The 23,299-nt window shown below is 40.9% G+C and overlaps 3 protein-coding genes across 5 annotated transcripts in view; 2 read left to right on the plus strand and 1 right to left on the minus strand.

The window, feature by feature from the left end:
• Positions 1 to 3,383: 3,383 nt before the first annotated feature.
• CFAP90 (cilia and flagella associated protein 90) lies at positions 3,384 to 11,125 on the plus strand. Its single transcript, XM_054285329.1, has 3 exons — positions 3,384 to 3,536; positions 7,241 to 7,357; positions 10,934 to 11,125. Exons 1-3 carry the CDS (start codon positions 3,384 to 3,386, stop codon positions 11,078 to 11,080), a joined length of 417 nt encoding a protein of 138 aa, XP_054141304.1. The 3' UTR covers positions 11,081 to 11,125.
• A 1,368-nt stretch (positions 11,126 to 12,493) lies between these two features.
• Positions 12,494 to 21,756, minus strand: FASTKD3 (FAST kinase domains 3). Of its 2 annotated transcripts, none has more exons than XM_054284825.1 (7): positions 21,721 to 21,756; positions 19,879 to 21,339; positions 18,697 to 18,782; positions 18,128 to 18,290; positions 17,078 to 17,147; positions 15,650 to 15,764; positions 12,494 to 14,870 (listed from the first exon to the last, which is right to left on the minus strand). In XM_054284825.1, exons 2-7 carry the CDS (start codon positions 21,308 to 21,310, stop codon positions 14,787 to 14,789), a joined length of 1,950 nt encoding a protein of 649 aa, XP_054140800.1. In that variant the 5' UTR covers positions 21,311 to 21,339; positions 21,721 to 21,756; the 3' UTR covers positions 12,494 to 14,786. The 2 variants fall into 2 exon arrangements, with proteins under 2 accessions (XP_054140800.1, XP_054140801.1); XM_054284826.1 differs by lacking the exon at positions 21,721 to 21,756 and adding an exon at positions 21,627 to 21,675.
• A 38-nt stretch (positions 21,757 to 21,794) lies between these two features.
• The window catches only part of MTRR (5-methyltetrahydrofolate-homocysteine methyltransferase reductase), a 29,323-nt gene continuing 27,818 nt past the window's right edge, over positions 21,795 to 23,299 (plus strand). For both annotated transcript variants that reach the window (XM_054284827.1, XM_054284828.1), the window contains exons 1-2: positions 21,795 to 21,892; positions 22,724 to 22,856. Coding sequence is in view for 1 of the 2 variants with exons in the window: in XM_054284828.1 (XP_054140803.1) it covers positions 22,839 to 22,856 (18 nt within the window). In the remaining variant the exon portion in view is untranslated. The remainder of the gene's footprint in view (positions 21,893 to 22,723; positions 22,857 to 23,299) is intronic.

The raw sequence follows: 23,299 nt of genomic DNA on the forward strand, positions 1-23,299 counted from the left end.
GTCTCCTGTGGGATGGTGCAATGCTCCTGAAGAGCATTCCCATTTGAGGTATTGAGCCATTGAGGCTCCCATTGAGCCTTCCCACTGAGGCATTCAGTCAGTAATTAGGATCCAGAAGAAACAAGCACTTCTGTGAAACAACTGGCTTGACCCAAAGCTATGGTAGTAGAAAGGGGACAAGTTTTGAGCCATTTTTGTTTCAGCCTCTTTCAAGGACCATTGAATGGAACATATTTGGCAAAGACTGTCTCCCCTTCATGGCTCAGCTGAAGGTCAGGGCCACATGGCAAACTGATACATGTGGATGTCAAAGAGCTAGGACAGGAGAGGACTTGCTAAGCCTTAATTTGACAGCAGGCTGCCATCTCAGCTCTAAGGGACAAAAGGCTAAAACAAGTACCTCAGCTTGTAGGAAGAAAACAGCTACTGTTTTTTCTGTGTATCAATACCTGTCCAGTTGTATGTCACCTGTCGTCTTGTGTCCATCCTGTCTTCCTTCCCCATTTTCTCTTTTGTGTCTCCTTTCCCTGTCTCCATTATTATTTCCTTCATATTCCTTTTAGGAAGTTTTTTCTGCAAAACAGTCTGACATTTCAGAACAGTGACTCTGCCTTTGAGACACACTATGGCTATAAAAGTACATACCAACATGTTCAAAACTCAGACACCTTAGCAGTGGAACCAGAAAGGGTAATACTAATCTCCAAAAGGGCAGGCAATTGAACTTCTCATCCAAGATACCAAATTTAAAGCAACTTTTAACACTTTGGTCTCTTAGCTCAGCTGTATTTGAATGCATAGTTTTCACCATATAGACTAAAATTGCTCCATTGTTTACATGTTCATATTGAAGTTATTAAGGAAACACACTGACCTTCCATGCTATTTTATAACATGAACATACACTTAACACTAGCATATTAATAAAGTCTGGTGGCAACTGGGGCAAACCTCCCTGGTCATTCACATCCTGCTTTTGGGGAGTCTGCAAAAGGTGACCAGGAAGAAAAGCCTTTGTAAGTTTCAAATTATTCTAAAAGGATTTATACCTTCACTGGGAAGGAAAAATTAAGTAAAAAGCATTTTTTAAATTGTTTCAAATGGGAGGAGTGGTGGTATGGCAAATCTTAGCAGTATTTGTGACAATTTGTATTGCATCCAGATGCTGTAATTCAATTTAATTCCATCAATTTAATGTTAATAAAAAGGAGCTACATGAGAAGAGTAGAAAGAAAACTGGAGACAAATATTTCATATCTGACTTCAGAGCTCTTGCCTAGCTTAGTTGGTATCTCTGGTGAACAGTTTCTTGTGGCTCTATTTATAGCTGCAGTTTCAGCTGAGTTGCTTTTTATAAATGGGCTTGCTATCTCTCTGTGCTCGGACTAAACTACAGAAAAGCACTTGCACAGTGGCAAGCAGGTCTCTGTTTAGGAAGCTGATGCAAGGCAGCTGTTGGATTTTCAGTTCCACTGCTCGCTTACACTGTGCTAATTTGGCCCATGCTACAGAAAGAACAGGATCTTAATTGGTAGAGGGACATTATTAGATAAGCAGATGGAAATTGTCACTAATGATTAAAAAAAACCACCCACACCAGTCTGCAGATTATAAAGCCTCCATGCTACACTTGCAAAGAAGCTGGAGTCTGTGTAATTCAGTAGATTTATAAAGGGAGAGTGGCAGCTACATAGGGACAATACTTTTGTAGGCCTGAATTATTGCCTGGCTCCAAGATGCCTGAAACAATCAGTTGTGAAGATTTCTAGTACTCTGAAAGTTGGGGGATTTAAAAAAAAATTTGGATGTTTGGTAAAATTCAAGATGCCTGGGAGAGTGCTATTGTGAAAGTGCTTTCCAAAAGATACTGCACCCCAAGAAAGGGACCCACGCTGAAGCATTCATGACAGACTACAGACTGTGAGAAGGATTCACAATGGAGAAGTTCTTGGAGAACTGTCTCCTGTGGGATGGATGCAATGCTCCTGAAGAGCATTCCCATTTGAGGTAGCATTAATAACAGTAATGCTGTGCCTACAGGACTGTAGCTCTACACCTGTGGTTACAGACAACAAAGGTAAACTAAACCAAGCCACTCACAGATCCCCAAGGACCACAGAAGAAGCAGCATGGGCATAGTTACATATATGTATTAAACCAGGATAACCATGGGGTGAACATCAAAACTAGGAGCCAGGTGCTACTAGGGCAGAGCAGTTTTACAGTCAGTCTGAGATTTATACTCAGAAGACCTATTTTCAGTGTTCCCAACACAAGTAAGTATATGAGAGAATTTTTGAATTGCACTGCCTGAAATGGCTGAGCATTCTATGCTGGATTCTGCACCTGGGATGGGTCAACCCTGGATGTATGCACAACTCAAGGAATGAGATGCTGGAAAGTAGTGCCATGGAAAGGGACCTGGGGGGTCCTGGTGGATGTTAAGGTGAATATGAGTCAGCAGTGCCCTGGCAGCCAGGAGGGCCACACGTGTCCTGGGGTGCATCAGGTACAGTATCAGGTACAGCCAGGCAAGGGAGGGGATTGTTCTGCTCTGCTCTGAGCTGGGGCAGCCTCACCTCGAGCGCTGGGGGCAGATTTGGGTGCCACAATTTCAGAAGGACATAAAGTTGTTAGCATCTAGAGGATGGCAACAAAGATGGTGAAGGATCTGGAGGGGAAGTCATATGAGGAGCATCTGAGGTCACTTGGTCTGTTCAGCCTGGAGGAGACTGCAGGGAGATCTCACTGCAGTTACGGCTTCCTTGTGAGGGCAAGAGGTGGGACAGGTACTGATCTCTTCTCTGTGGTGACCAGTGACAGCAACTAAGGGAAGGGCCTGAAGCTAAGCCTGGGGAGGTTTAGGCTGGATATTATACAAAGGTTCTTCATCCAGACGGTGGTCGGGCACTGGCACAGGCTCCCCAGGGCAGTGGTCACAGCATCAAGCCTGACAGAGCCCAAGAAGCATGAAAGCCTGTGCCCGAGTAGATGAGCTACTATCCCAAGGGAGAAGCCCAAGGTCCTCATAACACTGGCTCCTTATTCTGGTGGAAATTCCATGCTGTGGTGTGGTTTTATTCAACTTGCCCACCTAGAGGGGGATTTGGGGCCTAGTGCAAGCTGTCACAGCAAAAAAAGACAGTCCCCTTCGGCTAGGCTTTGCTCTAACATTCATCCCCAGCTTCCAAGGACGCAAAGGACCAGGGAGCTGGAGTCGCTGCACAAGACTGAGACCAAAACTCCGCTATCGGGTGTCCAGGAACCCACACTTCATGTCTGACAGAGCCCTTCGGGAGTCCCCGAGCCCCGGGGCGGTTCCGGCCGTGCTGCCCGGGCCGGGCGGGGCCCAGGGCGCTGCCGGGTAACGGCGGCGGGGCACCATGGCCGCCAGCGGGACGCGCTTGGCGCAGGAGGCGCTCGGAAACGCGCCGGGGAGGAGGCGGCCTGCCCTCGCTTCCTTCTCCGCCTTCAGCTTCGTCCCGCCCAAACGGGAAGGGCCTCCGGAGCTCAGCTATTTCAACCGGCCGCACAAGGTGAGGGGGTGAATGGAGCGACCCGGGACAGGCGGGGAGCAGCGCCGGGACAAGCTTTCCCCGTGGGTCTCTGAGCAGTGTAGACCCTCTGCTTGGACCCGGTGCAGAGCTCCGTCCTCACCATGAGCGACCTGGTCAGACAGGTGCCAAAAATCGTCATAGCATCGTGGAATGGTTTGAGTTGGAAGGGATCTTAAAGGTCATCCAGTTCCAACCCCCTGCCATGGGCAGGGATGCCTTCCTCTAGACCAGGTCCAATCCAGCCTGGCCTTGAACACCTCCAGGGATAAGGCATCCACAGCTTCTATGGGCAACCTGTTCTAGTTCCTCACCACACTCACAGTGAAAAATTTTTTTCTGATACAGAAATGTGGGACATAAATCTCTATTACTATGCTATCTAATGCCAAAATAACAAGAGTCACCATCAGAGGCTTTTGCAAAGTGTGTTTGCTAGTTGTGGATGACAAATGAGGGTAAGGTCTTTCACTGGATAACAAGAAAAGGCAGAGACATTACTTCCCAAGGATTGAGGATGAATGGGCCACTTGGTATCAATGAAATGTGAGGCATTTTTAGGAGGAACACTAGGAAAGGCATCATCTGTCACTAGGGTTTGATGGAGCACCAGTGGATTTTGTTGTAACACACACTCTTGGGACCCCTTTAATAAGAAACTTCTCCATTCTCATTTGAAGTAAAAGATTTTCCATGTGCATTGCATGAATTTTCTGCATGGTCAGCTTTAATAAAATCACTAGAGCTACTCAAAACAGTAACATATATATGTTACAGATATATAATATATGCCTCTGTAACTGAATGCTTCTGAAGGTGGTACACTGCCACTCAATGTGTGGTAACTCAAGTGTGCTGGCAGGGAGCCTCACTCCTCACTCTGCTGCATTATGTCACCATTGCTTCTCATTCTGTCCTCATATTTAAAATCAGAAATGAGAACAATCTTACACATTCTGCCTCAGCTGAGCTACAGTTTCTGGGTGGTGAACTTTTCTATGAAGTGTCATATGAGACATTGAAGTTAACCGGCTTTTTTCTCAAAAAAAAAAATTGTATAAAAAAGTTCTGAAATGCCTATTATGTCAATGTAACATAGCAATGCTATGGCAATTTATAACAATAAATACAACCCATGAGTCCTCTCCTCATGCAAATGACAAGCTGTTGAATGCACCAAGCACTGGGCAGCACTGACTGGTGGTTTGTGAGAGTTTGCAGATACTGTGTCCCTGGGATGTGGGCAGGGTACAGACCAGAGCACTGTGCTGGGTATTTAATGAACAGCAAATTTCCTGCATTGACCAGGTGGCCCTGCTAGAAGACAAGAAGATTTCTCTTGTGACTCTTTTGTGTTGATTGGCAGGGTGATCTGACCCAAAGGTGAGCAGGCACAGTTGGTGCCATCCTTCACGAAACAGTAGGGAGAGCACAACAAGAGTGGGATAAGTGCAGGTCAGAGGGCTGGCATGGTGCTCTTGGAACTGGTGGAGCTCACCAGTCTGCACAGAATTTGCAGCCCGGTGGCAGAGCTTTCCTATTCTGCTTTCACACTCACAACAGCCTGGTTTGTGAAAAAATCTGCTCCAGTGGCATGGAAACAAAAAGTGATGACAGCTGTTTAATAGGTTTCTTCACAGCCCAGGCCTTGGCCACAGGGGAGGAAGCAGATTCAACCCATTCTTCTGCAAAATTTTGGAATTAGATCATTTTAATATTTTTATTTATAGAGCAAAAGGAATCTCATTCCTTTTTGCAGCTTAAATACCTAAAACCAACCATGTATGAGAGACTGAAGCAGAGAGAAGTAGGAAGAAGATGGGCTCATTGCATGGCCAGAAGCCAGAAATTTCTACCTTTTAATCCCTTGGTTGACAGTTTCTCCCTGGATTGCTTTACATAAGTTACTGTAGCCAGTGTGCCTGGTGTTTCCTCTTCTGAGATGTGGAGAAAGCTATTACCTATTTTATGTGTGTCTGGAATACTAATGAATGCTTGCAAAGCATTTAGCTTTAGCAGCAGTACACAGAGGATGCCTACCCTGAGTGCACATTTATCATCAGCTCTGTGTGACTCACTTGCTCTGATGGGTTTAAGAAACAGCTTGCTGCCACCACCACCACCACCCAGGCCAACCAAGTTATCATTTACAGCAAAGAGAAACAGCAGCAGAAAGTTATCAGTGTATTGAGCAAAGAAGTGTTGTCTCTACAAATCTGGCAGAAAATCTTAAACAGATATCTGGGACAGAGCTAGTTCTTGATATAACAGATTGGCTGACTGCGAGTTCCAGAAAGGATGAATTATCTGCTCTGACATGAGCAACAGATGACACTTACTCTTTCTTACTCTGAAACAAGTAACAAATAATGCCACATGAATACCAGCAAAGAACAAACAACATTTCTGGTGGTAAGTACAAATTAAATGCTCACTGAATGAAACTGGTAGTGTGGGGAGGAAAGGAGAAGCAAGGAAGCATGGAAATAATCATGGAGATGAAAAATCATTGCAGGGTGCTCTTGAACATGCCTGAAATCCTTTGAAGCTCAATGGTTTCTGAGTAGTGAAGGGGTAGATAGGTTAAATACAAAAGAATCTCTCCTCTTGGCAGAACCAAGTATTGAGATACCTTTACAAACAAAGCCTGAAATTACAGCAGTGTCTCACTAGTGCTCTTAACTATGATTTCATTTTAATGGAACTATTATAACCTTCTTGACCTGCCATGACTTGACTATATTTGGAGAATACCACTGTAATTTGAAAATCTCAAAGTACATGAGATTTTTAAAGGTAAATTGGACACGCTGTAAAATTAGAGGACAAAAAAGGGCCAAACAAAATGCACCATTCTTTTAGTCAGCCATGCACAAAGCCAATATTGATATTTTTAACAGAATATTGACCCTTAATGAAGTTCAGTTACAACAGGCAGCATATTTCAGTAGGGGATTTTCTTTTTGTTTTTTTTTTCATTGAAAAGTTTTTTTAGTTTTGAAATTGCTTTGATTCCATTTATGAAAACTTCTTGACTGTATTTCACAAGCACCTTTGTTAGAAGAGCAGATCTTTTTTGTTGCTTATTTGGAAACAAACTGTGTCAACAGTTGAACAACAATATAAAATAAAGCACACTCCAAAGCTTGGAGTGTGTTTTATTTTAATGTCTGACATATGTGTGTCATGCATACCACCGGATCACAGGATTACCTCTGTAGCACATTTCTCAATTCTGCTCTAATCAAAAATTAAATTGTGTTTACAGTGCAGGGTACCTTTGTCTGTTTGAAAGTTCCTGGTTTGCTTTTACATAATTGTGCCAGATCATTTGACAAATACACAAATTTAGGAAGGAGAATATTAAGTGCAGAAAATTAAAACAGATCAGATCAATTTCCAAAATTACAACAGATTATGGGGGCAGGGGCGGGGAAAGAAGTAAATTGCCACAGGGGATATATCAGAGCTGAACAAAGTTAATAAATGATACCACATGTCATTAGGTAATTTTGCAAACAATTCAAAAGGACTGGCCCAAACTTCCTAATGAGGTCAGTAATATTACAGTTGTCATCATCTAATGCAATATATGCACTATTTAGATGTTGATTTGACTACACGTATTCTGTAATCTGTAAAGTAAAGCAATTATGTGAATTAGCCATTTCCCCCCTTTTCTCAAGACAGGAGATTTTTTCACCTATGATGCTGCTTTTGGAATGCCAGACGATTATGACCAATATCTTCCACGATGTGACAGAAAACATGCAAAGGCTCGTGGCCTTAAAATTAATGAGGAGGTAACCCTTTGGTAAATTCATCATTATATTTGTTTAAGGTGTTTTGTACTTTTTTACATGACTGGAGGCTCTAGGCATTGTTTAACCCTTTATAATGTAGCCCATATTGTAAGAAAGGAATTGGAAGGAGGACATCAGCCTGCAGGTTTAGGAGAAAGCATTATCCCATGAAGACACCCAAATTAGCTCTTGCTCTTTCATATCCTGAAGATTTCCAGGTGACAAGACATATGCAAGTTAAAGCTATGGGGAAGAGGCAAATCCTCTTTTGCAGAGTGCAGGGTGTACTCTGAACCATCTGTGCTCCTCAAGAGTTGTACTTCAGGTGGTTCTGCAGTTATTTCTGTGGTGCTTAAAAACTCTTTTCCCTAAGAGGACTGGATTCAGAGGCCATGACTTCACTACTGTCCTCTGACACCCCACCTCTCTACGCCAGCATTTTCTGTGCAAGCCCAAGTCTCTGAAGCTGGTGAGTTTGTTAGGAAAACCTACCAGATTGCCCTGCAGGAAGGAAATTCATAGGGTGCTAGTGTAAAGGTGTGGTCAATCAGAACACATGGGCATGCCTGGGAAAGGATGGGCAAGTATTTAGGCCAGCAGAATCTGGGTTTGATGTGCAGCCCACTAGGTAAATACTCCTTTGGGAACAGAAACACTATAATGTATATGATAAATGTATGTGGATGTATTTTTGCATGCAGCATCTGAATAATAGACATACATACAACTGACTCTGTATATAACCATATATATTATATATATATAACCATATAACCATATTTATGCATACACACACAAGACTACACACAGAGGCAGAGGCTGTCATAAACCAAATGAAGTGTAACCACTGTGTAATAACGACCTCAAAATCCCAATGAGTTCATGGGATATTAGAGTGATGGGTAGGCTAGGGATGGCTGCCTGCTTTGATGGTTATGGAGAAGGAAGAAGGAAGAATGACACAAGAGTTCAAATTCCTCTAATATCTGTGCAGTAAAATTGTTTTTTTTCTGACAAAACCCACTGCATGGGATTCGTCTCACTAGCAGTTATATATGCCAGGCATTTCTGTGCAAGTGTGTAGCCATAATGCCCTTCAACTCTATCAGACAGTGCAGGAAGCATTAGATGCTCCCAAAGGAATCCCAGGAGTGTCCATTAGCATCACCTTTTCATGCCTAATAACTGAACTGCAAATCTGTGCATCTGTGTAAATGACTACTCCAATTAGAAATTAAACTTTTTATTTAAACAAAACAAAGACAACCTCCCTCCTCTAGTACCAAGCTTATTTTTCAAGTGGGAAATTTGTGTAGAAAGTTCATCAATACAAAGTTACAGCTTTTTACTGAGCTCTTGTATCAACAAAACTCACTTTCCAATTGGCTTTCTTCCTAGAGCAAACTTGTATGGGCCAGAATTCATACCAGCTGTGCTGGGCAGTGCACACAAGGGACTGTCCAAACAGGTGTCCCTTAATCCAGTCCTTTAATTAACATGGATACACATCAAACCCACAGTTACTTAATACTGCAACATGATCCTCCTGCATGTCATGGCACCCAACACTGTAACCATAACTAAGTGCAGATCACATACTCAACTCATCTTTATCACAGCGGCCCTCTCAGGTTTTATGTAATAATAACTAAATTATAAAATATAATAAATAGAAATACAATTGACATCTTTCTAGTTCAACATTGAACACAGACTGTACCCACCACAGCACACTGCTTTACCTGAGCTACAAAAAAGCAAACCACTGCAAGTAAGCCCCTTATTTCCTGGGCTGCACCCAGGGGATTCAAGAGTACAGTGACAGATACTCGGTTTAGCTGCATGCAGCTGAGTGACTGCAGTGGAGTGTGTGCTCAGGGCTGCCATTGCTGATTGCAAGTGCTAACAGTGCTAGAATTACACACTGCGAGGGCGGGCAGCAGGATGCTTCCCAGCCAACTGTTGGAAAATCTGAAACCCACTGAATGCCAAACCCACAGAGATGAAATGCCAGTGTGCACAGTCAGCACTGTGCTACCAAGAATGCTGAAAACTGATTTTAAATAAACTTATTTATTTAAAAGGAACACAAACTGTTGGAATTACATACTGCTGCCTGTCATTAGCACTGTAAACCCTGAATTTCTAGCAAAGTCTTTCTTGATGGTACAAAGATTTTTTAGTTTCTCATTTTTCAGCATTTATCCACAACTAGGGCAGGGGAGGAAATTATCTTAATTTTGCCTGCCAGTCTTCTTGACTTGATTTTCATTCTGCTGGGGTTAAAAGTTGGAGTACTGAATAGGTTTTAATAGGGTGGAGTAAGGTGGGCAGGAGAACTGGGAGATCAATGGTTGTTTTGAAATGAGCTTTTGTATTGAGTGGGTTGGTTATTTATTTATTTAGTTAGTTAGTTAGTTAGCTTGTTTGTTTGTTTGTTTGTTTTTTAAAAAGTGTTTACAGCATCTTTCCAGGAACCTCAGGTTCTGGCCATGAGGCTAGAAATGTGTCATAGCTGACTGCCCTGCAATGAGATCCCACCAATCTGTGCTCCCACCAGCATCCTTGCAGGACATAGGTGCTGATTTGCTCACGCTTGTGTCTGTTGTAGCAAAGTAGTCATTTGCTTGCACTTGAACTATGGTGGCATCTGCATTTTGATTTGCCTGTTAGATACTATGTCTATTATGAGATGAGAAAAACACATTGCAGACCAAGGTTTACTGTGTTGGTCTGTGTGCAAACATACAAGCAGCCTGATAAATCTGAGACCTTTGGCTAGGGAAAGAAAAACAAACAAATCCTGTCTTTCCCTTCTGACTCCGTAGCTCCCTGTTGCTCTAACACAGGAAGGAACGGCAGATTGCAGATAGTGATTGCACAGCCACTTAAAGTGCAGCTTACTAAGAACAAGCTTAAAATCTTTTCTTGGTCAGGTTGTTTTTCATCAAGTCCACTTTCCATCATGGCAAAGCAGATATTTCTGTAATCTTACAGCTGCAAGTATTTTTAGTAAAACCTTTCATTGTGCAGAAATAAAGTAATATATGCTTTATTTCCTCCTGGAAAAGCTTGCATGGGCTAGTGGTTGTTCAGGGTTTTTCTTCAGACTTTGATTTTTTTTATGCTGTGCTTTCACTGAATTGTGCAAGCAGGGTAGGTGTTCCTGTAACAGGGGGCACAAATCTCTCATGTTTTTCAAAAAAATCATGCAACTCAGTGCACGAGAAAAATAAAAATAAAATCAGTGCTTTTCAAGCATTTAGTTACCCAGTAATCACATGGTAATCATGTGTGTATGTATTTGTGTAAAAAAATTATCGGTCCACAGCTCTGTCTCTTATCATCTTGTCATCTAGTGACACATTCATGTTTTACTAAGATAAAAATAACATAAAAAACTAGAGCAGGGATAGAACAGTAAGGGTGCTAAACAAATACACATGCATATTGCAGATGCTGTACAGTTGTGTCAGCTATTTTACCCCTGGCCACAGCACATTTAGCAATAGAAAACTGCCATGTTTTTTATTCACCTTGTGATTTTCTTCTAAGGCAACTTTTGTGTTTTGACAGGAAATGGCAAGAACTGTTCCTGTGCTGACATCTTCAGAGTATGGGAAGCGCATAGATAAGCTCTTAGACCCACCAACCAGAGAGCATGCCAGGGTTCATAGCCTGCACGCAGCAATCTACGGGGAAAGCAGCCGCCTCGCTCATTAAAAACCTTCTCCAGGCCTGGATCCATGGGAAATCTCTTGTGTCTGTCATCACCAGCAACATTTATTTGGGAAAAAAATAAACCAGCACTTTGAAAAGCAATATGGTGCTTTTGCCTTTTCCTCTACAGTTTATTTAATGAGAATTATCTGGATTAAAAAATAGGGTGAAATAGCAGCTGCACATTTTCTCATGCTAATTCAAATGCATGTCTTCTCCTTATATTCTCATAAAAATCTCATAAGGAGTAGCACCAACAAGAACTTTTTAGGTAGCAACGCTGGGAACAAAACCTGTTGGGTCAAAAGATGTGCCTGCAATTCTGGGCACTGCAGCTACATAACCATTCACAGATCTAACATTTTATACAAGCTTGTCCTTCAAGGTATCAATAGTCACAGATTTTTCAATTCTTACAGAGTTGCTAGAGAATTGTGAGACCTTGTTTTATGTATGCAACAGCTGAAATGTATATTCAGCTCAGAATTTTCAAAAATGCATGAGTTTATGTGCTTAGCAGCTTCATTAGACTTCAAGTGGAACTCGAGTTAAAAGGAACCTCTGAGCACTTGGCATTTGAAGAGACAAAATCTGGGTTTAGCTGAATTCAGACATTCATTTCACTGACCCACTCTAGGAATGGCATCTGACTGATGTAACAAGAAAAATCATCATTGGTTCTGTATCGAATCTGAAAAAAATGGGAACATAGACTAAGAATACCAGCAGAACGAGCACTAAATAATTTGGTAGAAAGGGTGAAAAAAAATAAAAGGATTTGGGCAGTAGCCATTTAAAAAGCACATTTAGAACAAATGTCTAAATCTGATGAAACATTTGATGCCTTGTACTTTCACAGAATCCAGTACTTAAATTTTAAGATAATTTCAAGAGGAGTTTCTCCTGCAGAATATGCATAAGTTTGGTTCTCAAGAGCCATTGATCCTGTTGTTTTTTAAGGCTGAAGCAGTATCGTTCAGAAAGGAACAGCCAGCTTGATCATACCAGGAAGAGGACTGGAAGTCCACAGCTGTGACTGACACTGGTTTTGTCAGGTATTTAGACACAGGAAATCTGTGTCATTGGTAAATGCAGTGAGACACCTAGTGGGGAAAAAAAAAAGAGAGAAACAAAAACCTTTTAAATATGGGACCTGAAAAAATAGTAAATTAGGCAATCAATAGCACTTGTTTGGCATGATATGAGAAGCAGAGCACATAGAGCTGCCCATTCTGAGAGGTGTTTGTTACTTTCATTACTCATGACCTGCAGTTCTGTGACGGTGGTTCCAGGGGTCTTTGGATGAGGGAAGAGACGAGGATTTGACTCCATATTTCAGAAGGCTTGATTTATTATTTGATGATATATATTACATTAAAACTATACTAAAAGAATAGAAGTAAAGGTTCTCAGAAGGCTAGCTAAGCTAAGAATAGAAAGGAATGAATAACGAAGGTTTGTGGCTCAGCCAGAGAGAGAGCCAGCTGTGCCGTGATTGGCCATTAATTACAAACAAGCACATGAGACCAATCACAGACCCGCCTGTTGCATTCCACAGCAGCAGATAGTCATTATTTACATTTTGTCCCTGAGGCCTCACAGCTTCTCAGGAGGAAAAAAATCCCAAGGAAAGGATTTTCATGCAAAGATGTCTGCGACACAGTTCTTATACACTCAATGGGCTATGGAAAAAAGGACATAAATAGCTACATTATTTTCCAAAAATAATCGCGTCAGTAAACAAATTCAGCAGCATTAAATGAAAGGAATCATAGTAAGAACAAAGGGAGAAGGAAATGTTTTCTAATACCACAATGCTTTTCCAAAAATCAGTACCAAAGTTATACCAGTGAAGAATGAGATGGAATATGGCCATATTCTTAGGTTATTTTTACTTTGGGACAGTCAGTACAAATTGCTTTTTTGAAGTAGCCTTACTATATTTACAGACCATCTGTGTTTGAAAAACTATTGGAAATCAAATTTGTTTTAGAATACCACCACCTTCTGGCCTGTGTGAGAAATAGGCATCACTTCCACCACAAACATCCTAACACCAGTTTGAATTTTCCGAAATAATTTCCTTGCTTATGTCACACCCTTCTCATCTTTACTCACTTTGGAAGGTCTTTCACAGGTTGTTCCTCCCACTACTTGTTTCCCATTCAGTTCTGAATGGTTCACTTCTTCCTTCAGTGCTCAGTGTCAAAACAACACCCTGACAATTTCTTCTGTATTAGTGGTAAGTTCCTTATAAACGTTTGCAAAGCCATTTCAACTGTCCTTCAACTTCTTTCTTGCTAGAATGACAAATTCTTAGGTTACTGATGTTCTGTTCTTACTATTACACATTGGAAAGCACCTTTTGGTGCTCCCTCACCTGTCAGTGTTGACCTACTACCGTGAGGAAGTTTTATACATGCAACAAATTAACATGGACAGAATGGACAGTGTATACAATGTAAAGCATATTCTGCACCTGGATTTTGCATCCAGTAGCTTGTTGGGGCAATTGACAAGATACCTGCAACTCACAAATTATTGGAAGGAAAAACTGGCCACATTCTCTATCTACTGGTGAAATATACATAATATAAATTATGTGAAAGTTTCACCTTTTTTTAGCGTATCAAAACAACAGTGAAAATCAAACTAGGTAATGCTGGGAATTCTGCTTTGCTAGTCATAAATAGTAATTCCACACAGAGAGGAAGCACAAACTAACAAGAAAATGTGTTACATGGCAGTTCATCGAGAATCCATTATATAATCAGAACTAAAGGTTTCCTGTTTTCCCTTCATCATCTGCAAAGCAATATACTGACCCAAGTTAGTGCACTTGTTCTGGCTGAAGTGGGTACTGGTTCTCAGTTCCAGAATTTCTGTTCATACATAAAAAAGGGCTGCCATGGGACATAGTTCTTCTGAGCTTCAGAGCATAGAGTTTCTGTAACACAGAGGAACTCTGGAGCACATGCATGACCCCATTCAGACAGTTTAGCTAAAACTGCCACCAAAGGCAAAATGACAAACAGAATATACCTGGAACATTGGGTGGCCCCACAGAGACAGTTGTACAAGTTCATATCCTGTGGCAGCTGTTACTTTACAAAATGAAGCAAATCCTTTTTATTAAAAATCTTCTCATTTTCTGTAAGGCATTGCTATTTATTGAACAGCACTCTGCATCTCTTAAGTAAAACCATTAAGCCAATACTGTTTCTGCAACTACTTAAAATTTTAGTTTTATGAAACACTTGGGAAATCAAGTGAGCAGCAGTAAGTAAATTGCACAATTTCTTTTTATACTGTCAAGAAAAGCCCTGAATAGTAGGTATTCTATAGGCATATTCTGTAGATCCAAACTGGCCAGTATTCTTCAACAGTCTCACGTGGCTGTTGGCAGCTGTGAATTAGAACCAGTTAAAAATACAAGAGAAAAGCAGCACTGTCTGTCTGTCTGGCACCTATCTCTGTAAACTTGTAATAAATATTGACACAAATATTAAGAAAATATGATGCTCTTTATTACTCTTTACATGTCAATTGTTCCAAATATTGGAAGGTTTCACACTCAGAAGCTCACATTTTCTGAGGTGGAGTTACTTAGGAAAAAATAGTTTTTCTTCCATGCACAAAATTTACACTTTGTAGTATAGAAGGTCAGCCTGTTATCCAGTAGTATTCTCCAGTGTCAGTTGCTGAGTCATTATGTACAAGGAAAGATTTTTTTGTGTAGATAATCTGCTATTTTCCTGGTATTTTGTAGACTTTCTATCTCAAAAAATGGAATCTGGAAACAAAACAGAAATGATTGTTGAAAATACCTTTTAATAAACAACTGGGTAAGACTGATGTTCATTAAGCAGTTGCAAAACTACACATTAAATACTTACTTTGTTTTAAAACTAAAGATTTAATCCTAAATGTACTATTGATCTATAAATTACCTGAAGAGAGATTACTATTAAAATAAAAAGAGTGATATTTATTGCAATTTAAACTAAGCTAAATATTATGGAGTTAGGTTTATGTAATAAGTGATGATAAGTGAAAAATAAAATCTCAAGAAATGAACAGTTTTCATTCAAAATATGTTTCAAGAAAAATATACCTCTATTAATTCAACAGTCAAAATAAAGGTTATACTCTGTTGTGAAAATAATATTGTGAAAATATTATTTTCAAAACTGATACAAATCAGCTTTTTTAACTCCTCTTTTTAAACTCCAAATCTTTTTAAAAAGGATTTAATTAAAAATTTCAATTCTAATGAACTCTTACATTTTTCTTTAATTCAAGATTTCAATCTTAATCACTGAAGAGAAGTACCCTTCTATACAGCAACTATGTGGCAAAAAACACAGACAGAATACACTAATCGATCCAAGGAAGAAAAAGGTAGTTCTGTACAGCCTCAAAAAGGCAAAAACTAGGTAGAGAGAACGTAATATAGAAAGAACAAGACTAATCTGCTTTAGGAATTAATTGAAACTACAGTTTAAAGTATTGTGAAATAACTTTTTGCTTGTTTTCTTAGAGCAAAAGTAAATCACTGTCTTTGGACTTTACCTGCACAACTTCATAACCAAGTAACTGAAGGTGTCTCTGTTTAATAGCTTCTTCTCCCAACAGATGGTGGCTATGAGCACAAAATCTATTTTGACCATCAACACACAGGGCAATTCTAAAATTAAGCATAAGTGTAATATCAAAAAAAACCAAAAAACCCAACAAACCCACAACAATCAGTTACTTTAACCACCACAACTACTGCAGTTCCTAAGAAGCATGAGACAATACCTCCCTCTTACAACTCATTGAATCAGATGCAGGATGGGAATTATCTAGTCCATGATAGTTCAAATCACTCAATTAAAGGGTGGAGGTGAAACTCTGAAACTTAGTGAAACTGATCTGAAAATATTTTTTATTTGCTCTGAACAAAAATTACCATGCAAGCTAAAGAGAGGTTTTTTTTTAATGCTATGATTAGTAAACTGTTTTGAATTCTTCTAGAAAGAAAAATGAAAAAAAACTTGCCTCTGCTAGAAAACATTTCAGCATCTAAATGCATTTAACTTACGAATTTACCTGTTAAATCCATTAGAGTTCAAATTGAGTTTAAGCTACGTCTGTTTTAAGTTAAATCTGTACATATGGTTGGTAGGATGTATTATAACAATATTTTTTCTTCTGGGTGATAAAAATACCATCAAGTTAATCCACGGTTTTTATATCTACTTTAAAAAGTTGCTTAAATTTTCAGTATGTTAAGTATACTGTGAATTTATTTACTTTATGAAAGCTACTCTTAAAAAAACAACATTTATTCTTGAAATGTTTAAGAAGTTTATTCTTAAGCATGGGCTCTTGGAAAGAACCTGTATTAGCCGCTGAGTCTTGTAAATGTGAAGGTGTCCTGGTTTCAGCTTAAACCAGAAGAGAAAGCCTAATCTCTTCAAAGACTCTGACTTTGTTCACACTGCAGTTACAATTTTCACACAGGCAGGTTGCTTTACTTTGTATCCAAGGCTTCCCCCAGTAACCTTTGTTTAATAAACTTTTAAACACCTATGTATTTCTCAATGAAAAAAAACCACCTGCATCTGTAGTAAATATCCTTATTATTCAGGATTCCTTGCAGAAGTAAATTTGTGAACTCAAATCTGTTAAATCTGTGCAAATACACTCAGTTAGAATTTAGCTTTAATTTGAAAATTAATTACAGAATATCAAAGTAGATTAATCCAAATAAGGATCACTTGATTCTGTCATTGAGTAAAGAAACCAGCTGTCTGACACTGCATAGTCAGGTGGCAAAACAATGAGCAAAAAGATTGTTAATCTTGTCCTTCTGCCAGTGGGTTCAGTGAGAGACCTGAACTTTGAAGTCAATGGCAAAACTTCAAATAGCTGAAATTTAGCCAGTTTTTCACCCTGGATACTCTTTCCTAGTGTAAATCAACATTTTACCAGTGGTTTCTTTTATTCTCTTACCGTCTGTGCACCTCTTCAAGCTGGGCTGCAGGCAATACAAAACCTTCTTCATCTAATTTAATCTCAATATCTTGTGTACAGGAAAAAAGAGAAGTGACATTAAATGTCATTTCTTACATCAAACTTTCTACTTTAATTCTCATTTTCTCACAGTTGTTTTATTAAACAACTATAATGCTATCACAATTTTTTTTTTTAATCACAGAGGCTGGCAAAATTTGTATAGACTTAACACAAATGAGTGATAATTAGTAACAATTCAGCCTTTCATGATGCTAACAAAGTAGTATTCCAAGTCCACTCAAAACTGTAACACAGTTAAATGGTGATTTGCTGTGCTAGCTAGGATCTCTGGAATTTTGAGGGCTTTGGGGAGAGATACACTCTCTCCCTCTGCTAGCTTCAACATCCTCATGAAAGCTGACACACAAAGTAACTTTGGAATCATCCCCCTTTTTTATTTTTCAAAATCTCTCTGACATCCATGGTGTCCAAGACTCTCTTCCCTCAACATCCATCCCTCCTGGGCACGTGCCCTTCCTCATCACTGCCTTCTGTTTCCTGCTGCACACAACACTCGGTATTGCTCACTCCTGTCTCACCAGGCACAAACCCCCACTGACTGTGCTGCCAGCAGCTCCTGCTGAGGGGAGAGGAGCCCAGCAGAGCAGGGCACACAGCTCACCACCTTCCTTTACTCACCATTAAAGCAGGGAGTTCAGGCAAGTGGCATTGCCTCATTTTGCTCTACATTATATGAATTGTTTAATGGATAAGGAGCTGATAATAAAAACACAGAATACAAGCAGCTGTTTTCAGTGCAGACTGGCTGCCTGAATACCAATCTGCAGAGCTTTTCTCTCCATTTTCCTTTTTCTGACTCTAAAAATTATTTATTTAAATTTCCCAAATTTCAGATCTTTTACAGAAATTGGTATCCCAGTTTACTTTTTCTGTATTTGCAGAATTTAGACTGCCCACAAAGGAAATTGTAGTTTTGGCACCATACACACACATACTTAATAACTAATCTAAAGAAATGATACTTACCAACTACATAGAAATATGGTGTTGATACCTCTGATGCAAAATATATTCTTTTTTTCAGTAAATCAAGTAATCCTGTCTTCACCCTTTTAAAGAGGTGAACATCCAGAGAACTCTGAGGTGTGGGAAAGGCCTTAACCTGGTACTTAGAAAGGAGTTTTGGACCCTAGATAGGGACAGAAAATGAAATAACAAAGGGGAGATAACATTTTTGTAATTACCTCTTATTAACATAGCAAAATGTATTCTGTGCATTTCAAAGCCAAGTCTATTGAGAGATCCACAGTCTGAGGTATGATTTGCTGGAAACTTGAAATCACCCAAACAACCACCAGAACATCCTCAGGAAGCTTCAATGCTATCCTGTTCATGAGAAATGCAGAGCTGTTTCCATTCATACAAATATATCAAGTCATTCAATCAGGTAGAAATGCTCCATATTTTCATCAAGGAAAACTGGTTTGTCCAATTCCACAGCTTTTGTTGGGAAATACACGAAATTAAGTATAAGCAGGGTGCTAATGACCTTATTACCTCTTGTTAACGTCATTTCTGGTTTCACACGTACTTACCTCATAAAATGGGCACTCCAGGGTGACAGTCAGAAAAAGCTGGGTTAGCTGGGACATAACAACTCCGTTCAAACCAGGTGGCTGAGCTGAAACAACAACATTCAGGTTTTCAGGTGTACCTTCCATAAAGTATCTTTACACAAACCATAATGCAGAAGTTAGGAAAAGCTATTCAGTATGATGTGCAGAAAATCTACTTAATCATTAAAATTATCAGCATTTGCTTAAACTAACAGAAAGATCAGTATGAAATTAAACAGGTAGAAAAATGAGAAATTTATTTACAGAAATATCAATACAAAACTAGCAAGATTTTAGTTAAAACTGTCATATTTTTCCCCCCCCAAAAAAAGAACAACCAAAAGATGGATGACATTCTACACCGAAGAATAAATTTGAGTTGAGGCATTAGATAAATACCTCCTTCTTATAACCACTTTTCCCCAAGTTATAATCCCAGGATCTCACAGTTTATTATTTTTTTTTAATCTGAAAGTTGTGGATAATACCAAATAATTTCTGAATATGTATCTGCTTTGAAAAAAACAACTCCTTCAGGTGTTTCATGTTGTTGAAAAATTAAGTGACCAAAACTTCTAATCACTTTGAAAACTTTAGCTTAGTTTTATTTGCAGAGCAATCTTAGCTGAAATCTTATTATTAAGTCAGTCATTTTTCTGGCATAGCTTACGTCTCTCTACAATGACCCTAACAATGCTTTAGTATCAAGTAGAGAATAACTCAAAATTATGTGTTATTCATAATAGTTTTGTGTCCAAAAGCACTGAAATATGCAATGATTACAGCCAAAAACAGGCTACCACACGGGTAATGTTCTAGCATCATGTATAAGACAAGGACAAACATGGGGAACACCAAGTCACTGTTTTTTAGAAAACCAGAAGGATTAACTGAAATAATTCTTTTAAGGAAATTCAAGTCTGTGTTTTAAAACTGTACAGTTCAATTGTCCAACTCAACTAAATGATATACATGAAAGACAATGGCAACTGTGACAAGGAAGCATCAGCCTTTGGCCTCCTGATCACAATTTTCCAGCCACTTCAATTAGGTCACTGCTGATTTGACAAATTAAATTGATAACAAATAGGTGCTTGACAAGAGAGAAACTCCATAACAGAAAGAAATATGGAACATCCTGGGAGAAATTCTGCCCATTACCTTGAAGCTTTTGCAGAAAATAGGGACTAAATATTTTTGGCAGGAAATTTGTCGGATAACGTTGAATAAGGACACACGAGTGTAGCAGGTTCAGCAAGGTGTGAGGCTGAAAGTGCCTCAGGCGGGTGTGCAGCACAGTTTCAAGCTTCCCAAACAAGGAAGAAGCACTTGGAGGGAGGTAGTTAAGGGTTCCAAATGGGATAATATATGCAGCAATCTGGTCAGTGGTAAGTCTGTCAGCACTGGAAATGAAACCTTCTGCCACTGCATCAAAGATGGGCTTTGAAAGGATCATCTTTTCACAGCAATACTGCATGACCTTGCTGACTGTTTGAGGATGCACAGTGTGGATGAACTTGGGGATACGTCTTTCCAGTGCCTCTGTAAAATTTTGCATTTTTTGACCAAAGTATAAGAAAGCTTCCAGAACATTTACCAGTTCATGATCTGTGAAATAGGGAACATGCTGCACTGAATGTTTACACAGTGCAGTAACTAAGAGAACTGCCCGAGTCTGATGAAGAACCACCAGTGAATTCAGTATTTCACTTACAAAGTTTGGGCTCAGTTGGGAAACTGCACCTAAAGTGACACCATTCAGTCTGTTTAGCAAGCTTTGCCATTGTTTCCCTTCCCTCACAGTCACTTCCAGTATCTTATAAGCCATCACTATTTCCCTGGGGCTCCAACTCTTAATGTCTCTTTCTTGCATGTGGTTCACAATTTGTTCCAGCGTGGCACAACTGGGGCTTTCTAACTCGAGCAAACTCTCCCCAAGAGCACAGAGATGTTCAGCAGTCAGCTGTCCCCTGCCAAGCCGCTCCTCGCTCTCCAAAAGCAGGCTCGTCATCAGCGTGCTCTGCGGGTCTATACGCAGCTTTATCAAAGCCTGCAAGGCATTCAGCAGCCCCGTGTTTGACAGGTTTGAGGATTCAAATTCAAACTGGAAGCATAATGCTCTGAAAACTTCATTCTCTAACAGCGCAGGGTTTTTAAGACCATTGTCATCCACCTCAAGTTCAGAAATCTTCTGCAGGGCTCCCGAGGCCATTGTATCAGACATGACTTCTAGAGAGCTAAGAAAATATAAAATCTCTTTTGATGTACAAAGGCTGTTCAACCTCTTGAAAAATAATTGTTCATCCATCCACACAGTATTTGATTTAGTACAGTTCCTCGTATCTCCACAAAGATGCACAGCTTCATTAACAGAAAGTGACTGCATCTGCAGTTGTACATGTTTTTTCCTACAAAACGTATACTGAGATTTATCTTTGACATACATCATCCTCATGGCCACGGAGCTACAGTTTTGGGGTTTGTGCTGCCCACTGATAAAGTTCAACCTTCTGCTTACGGTCATCAAAGCAGACCTGCTCGCTGGTGTGCTGGATGAATACAGCTGGAAGCTTTTTCGGCTAATCAAAGCCATATTGAATCAAGTGTGTTCTGAAATGTTACCTAGGGGAAGAAGAACAGATATGTAGTCTGAAAATCCACCAGGGTCACTACAATGCAGAAAAACACCAACCCCAATCCTTTTGGTGGTTGGAAAGATGGGTACGATCCCTCTTCCCGAGCACGAGCACAGATAGCAGAAATGCTAGGAGCGGCGATCCCCGTGTGACAGGCTGCCCCATGCTCCCGCAAGGACACTCCGAGAGACGGACGGGAGACTTTGCCCGCCACCCCCGCGGCCGGGGCGGCACCGGCGCGGCCCCTCCATCCCCCTCGGCCCCAGCACCTACTGCTGCTGCTGCTAGTGCCGCTGCCGCGGGCCGGGGCCGCGCCGCTCCGTCCCGGGGGGCACCCAGCAGTGCTGGGGTACCGCAGCCGCCTCACCTCGGCAGCCATCACGGGCAGCGCGGCGCCTGCCGGGACCTTCCGGCGCCACCGCCCGCCCCGGCCCTGCCTCCTCCCCGCGTTGCCACCGCCTCTGGCAGTCGCGGAACGGGGGCTGGCGCTTTGCTTGGAAGCGGGATTCGTGTCCGTGTCACCGCGTCCTCCAGCGCAAGTACTCCCGCTCCCCGCTCGGGGGGCACCGGGGCCGGCCGGAGCGGGTGGGCGGGGCAGAGGGTTTGTATTTCGCTGTTATATTTGTCTGGGCCCTAGAATGCTTCTGGGCAAGTCGCAAGCTGTTGAAAAAGTGGCTTGGGAATGGCTCAAGGCACGGTGCCACAACCTGGGTTAAAGCCACAGAGGGGTGCGTGAAGCTCTTCTGGTTGCTGACAGAAAGAAGACGTTCTTCTAAGTTTCAGAAGGGCGAACCTCCAACATGTGTGCAGCTCAGGTTGAATGAGGATCTAAGGAGTTTAGCCATCTACTGATGACATAGTTAGCAGTGTGCGCTCTTAAGTTTCTTGCTTTTTTCCCCCCTGTCCGTGGCCGCGCGGTTCGTATCTGACAGAGCAGCTCGGTGACGTGCGCGGTCTGGCCTTGCCGCGCTGCTGCGGCACTGCTGGGCAAGTCGCTGTTTTTTAGATAACAGTGGGAAGCACGTGGGGTTGGTTCAGCGGCATTCCTGCAAGGATTGTCCTACACTCTGCTGCCTTTGGGAGCCGCTGGACTCCCTGCTAATCTTCCGTGGACTGTTAGCTCTCTGACTTCCAAGTATTAAATCAGCAGAGCTGTAGTTTGGAATTTCATCCTTAGTTTCCTGTTAAGCCCTGGTGTGATCCGGGAAATCACAGGCTGTGTTCCCCGTTTAAACATTGTATTTTGATGTGTGTCTACCAGCACGAAAACCTGCTAAAGGCTGCTAGTGTGGTAGTACTATTAAAGTTACAGGGATTCTTCAGAAAGTTCGATAGCTCATGAATTGCCTTTTTCCCTCTATTTATTCCAGTTGAACTTGTATCACGTAAGTGGAAGTGGCATAGCATCTTTGAAGAGTGTATAAGCAGCAAAGCAAGAGCAGTGTGGGCAGCATGCTTGTCTGAGAGCAAGTGTGTTCCTGGGTAATGGTTGTTCATCTCCAGGTAGGCATGACTTTTATTTCTCTCTTTGAGCAACATCGCTTGGCAGTCTGTGCACAAAGATCTTATGGCTGATGACAGAGGGAAGATGTGTTTGCAGGGTGAAACTCTTCAACTTGTGCAGTTTAGATCAAATCATGATCAAAGGAATTTATTGGTCTGTTGTTGACATAATTAACTTACAGGGAATTAAATAAACTAGTCAGTTAATTGAATTATGTATTTAAGATCAAGAGTAACGATGCAAAACATACAATACTAGGCACCTGGAAAATGTTATTAAATGCCACAAATATTTAAACAGCTTTCTGATTCTAATTCCAAGGAATTGTCTCTTTGTGTTCTCTTCCATTGCCACAAGGATGCATTCACACTGTTGCATACACATACAGTACCCTGTCTCAGGAGGTCTTGCATGTGCATCTCCAGCATCATCAGCTCTTCTG

This window comes from Melozone crissalis, unplaced genomic scaffold (assembly GCF_028551555.1).
Source record: "Melozone crissalis strain CALT ecotype California unplaced genomic scaffold, PUWL_Pcris_2 ptg000042l_1, whole genome shotgun sequence".
Taxonomy (NCBI): Eukaryota; Metazoa; Chordata; class Aves; order Passeriformes; family Passerellidae; genus Melozone; species Melozone crissalis.

Coding starts and splice junctions, on each gene's coding strand:
- CFAP90 (XM_054285329.1), top strand. CDS start 3,384: ATGGCCGCCAGCGGGACGCGCTTGGCGCAGGAGGCGCTCGGAAACGCG. Junction 3,537..7,240: donor ATTTCAACCGGCCGCACAAG/GTGAGGGGGTGA, acceptor CCTTTTCTCAAG/ACAGGAGATTTTTTCACCTA. Junction 7,358..10,933: donor GCCTTAAAATTAATGAGGAG/GTAACCCTTTGG, acceptor GTGTTTTGACAG/GAAATGGCAAGAACTGTTCC.
- FASTKD3 (XM_054284825.1), bottom strand. CDS start 21,310: ATGGCTTTGATTAGCCGAAAAAGCTTCCAGCTGTATTCATCCAGCACA. Junction 18,783..19,878: donor TTTTCTGCAAAAGCTTCAAG/GTAATGGGCAGA, acceptor TTGTTGTTTCAG/CTCAGCCACCTGGTTTGAAC. Junction 14,871..15,649: donor TTGGTTATGAAGTTGTGCAG/GTAAAGTCCAAA, acceptor TTTTGTTTCCAG/ATTCCATTTTTTGAGATAGA.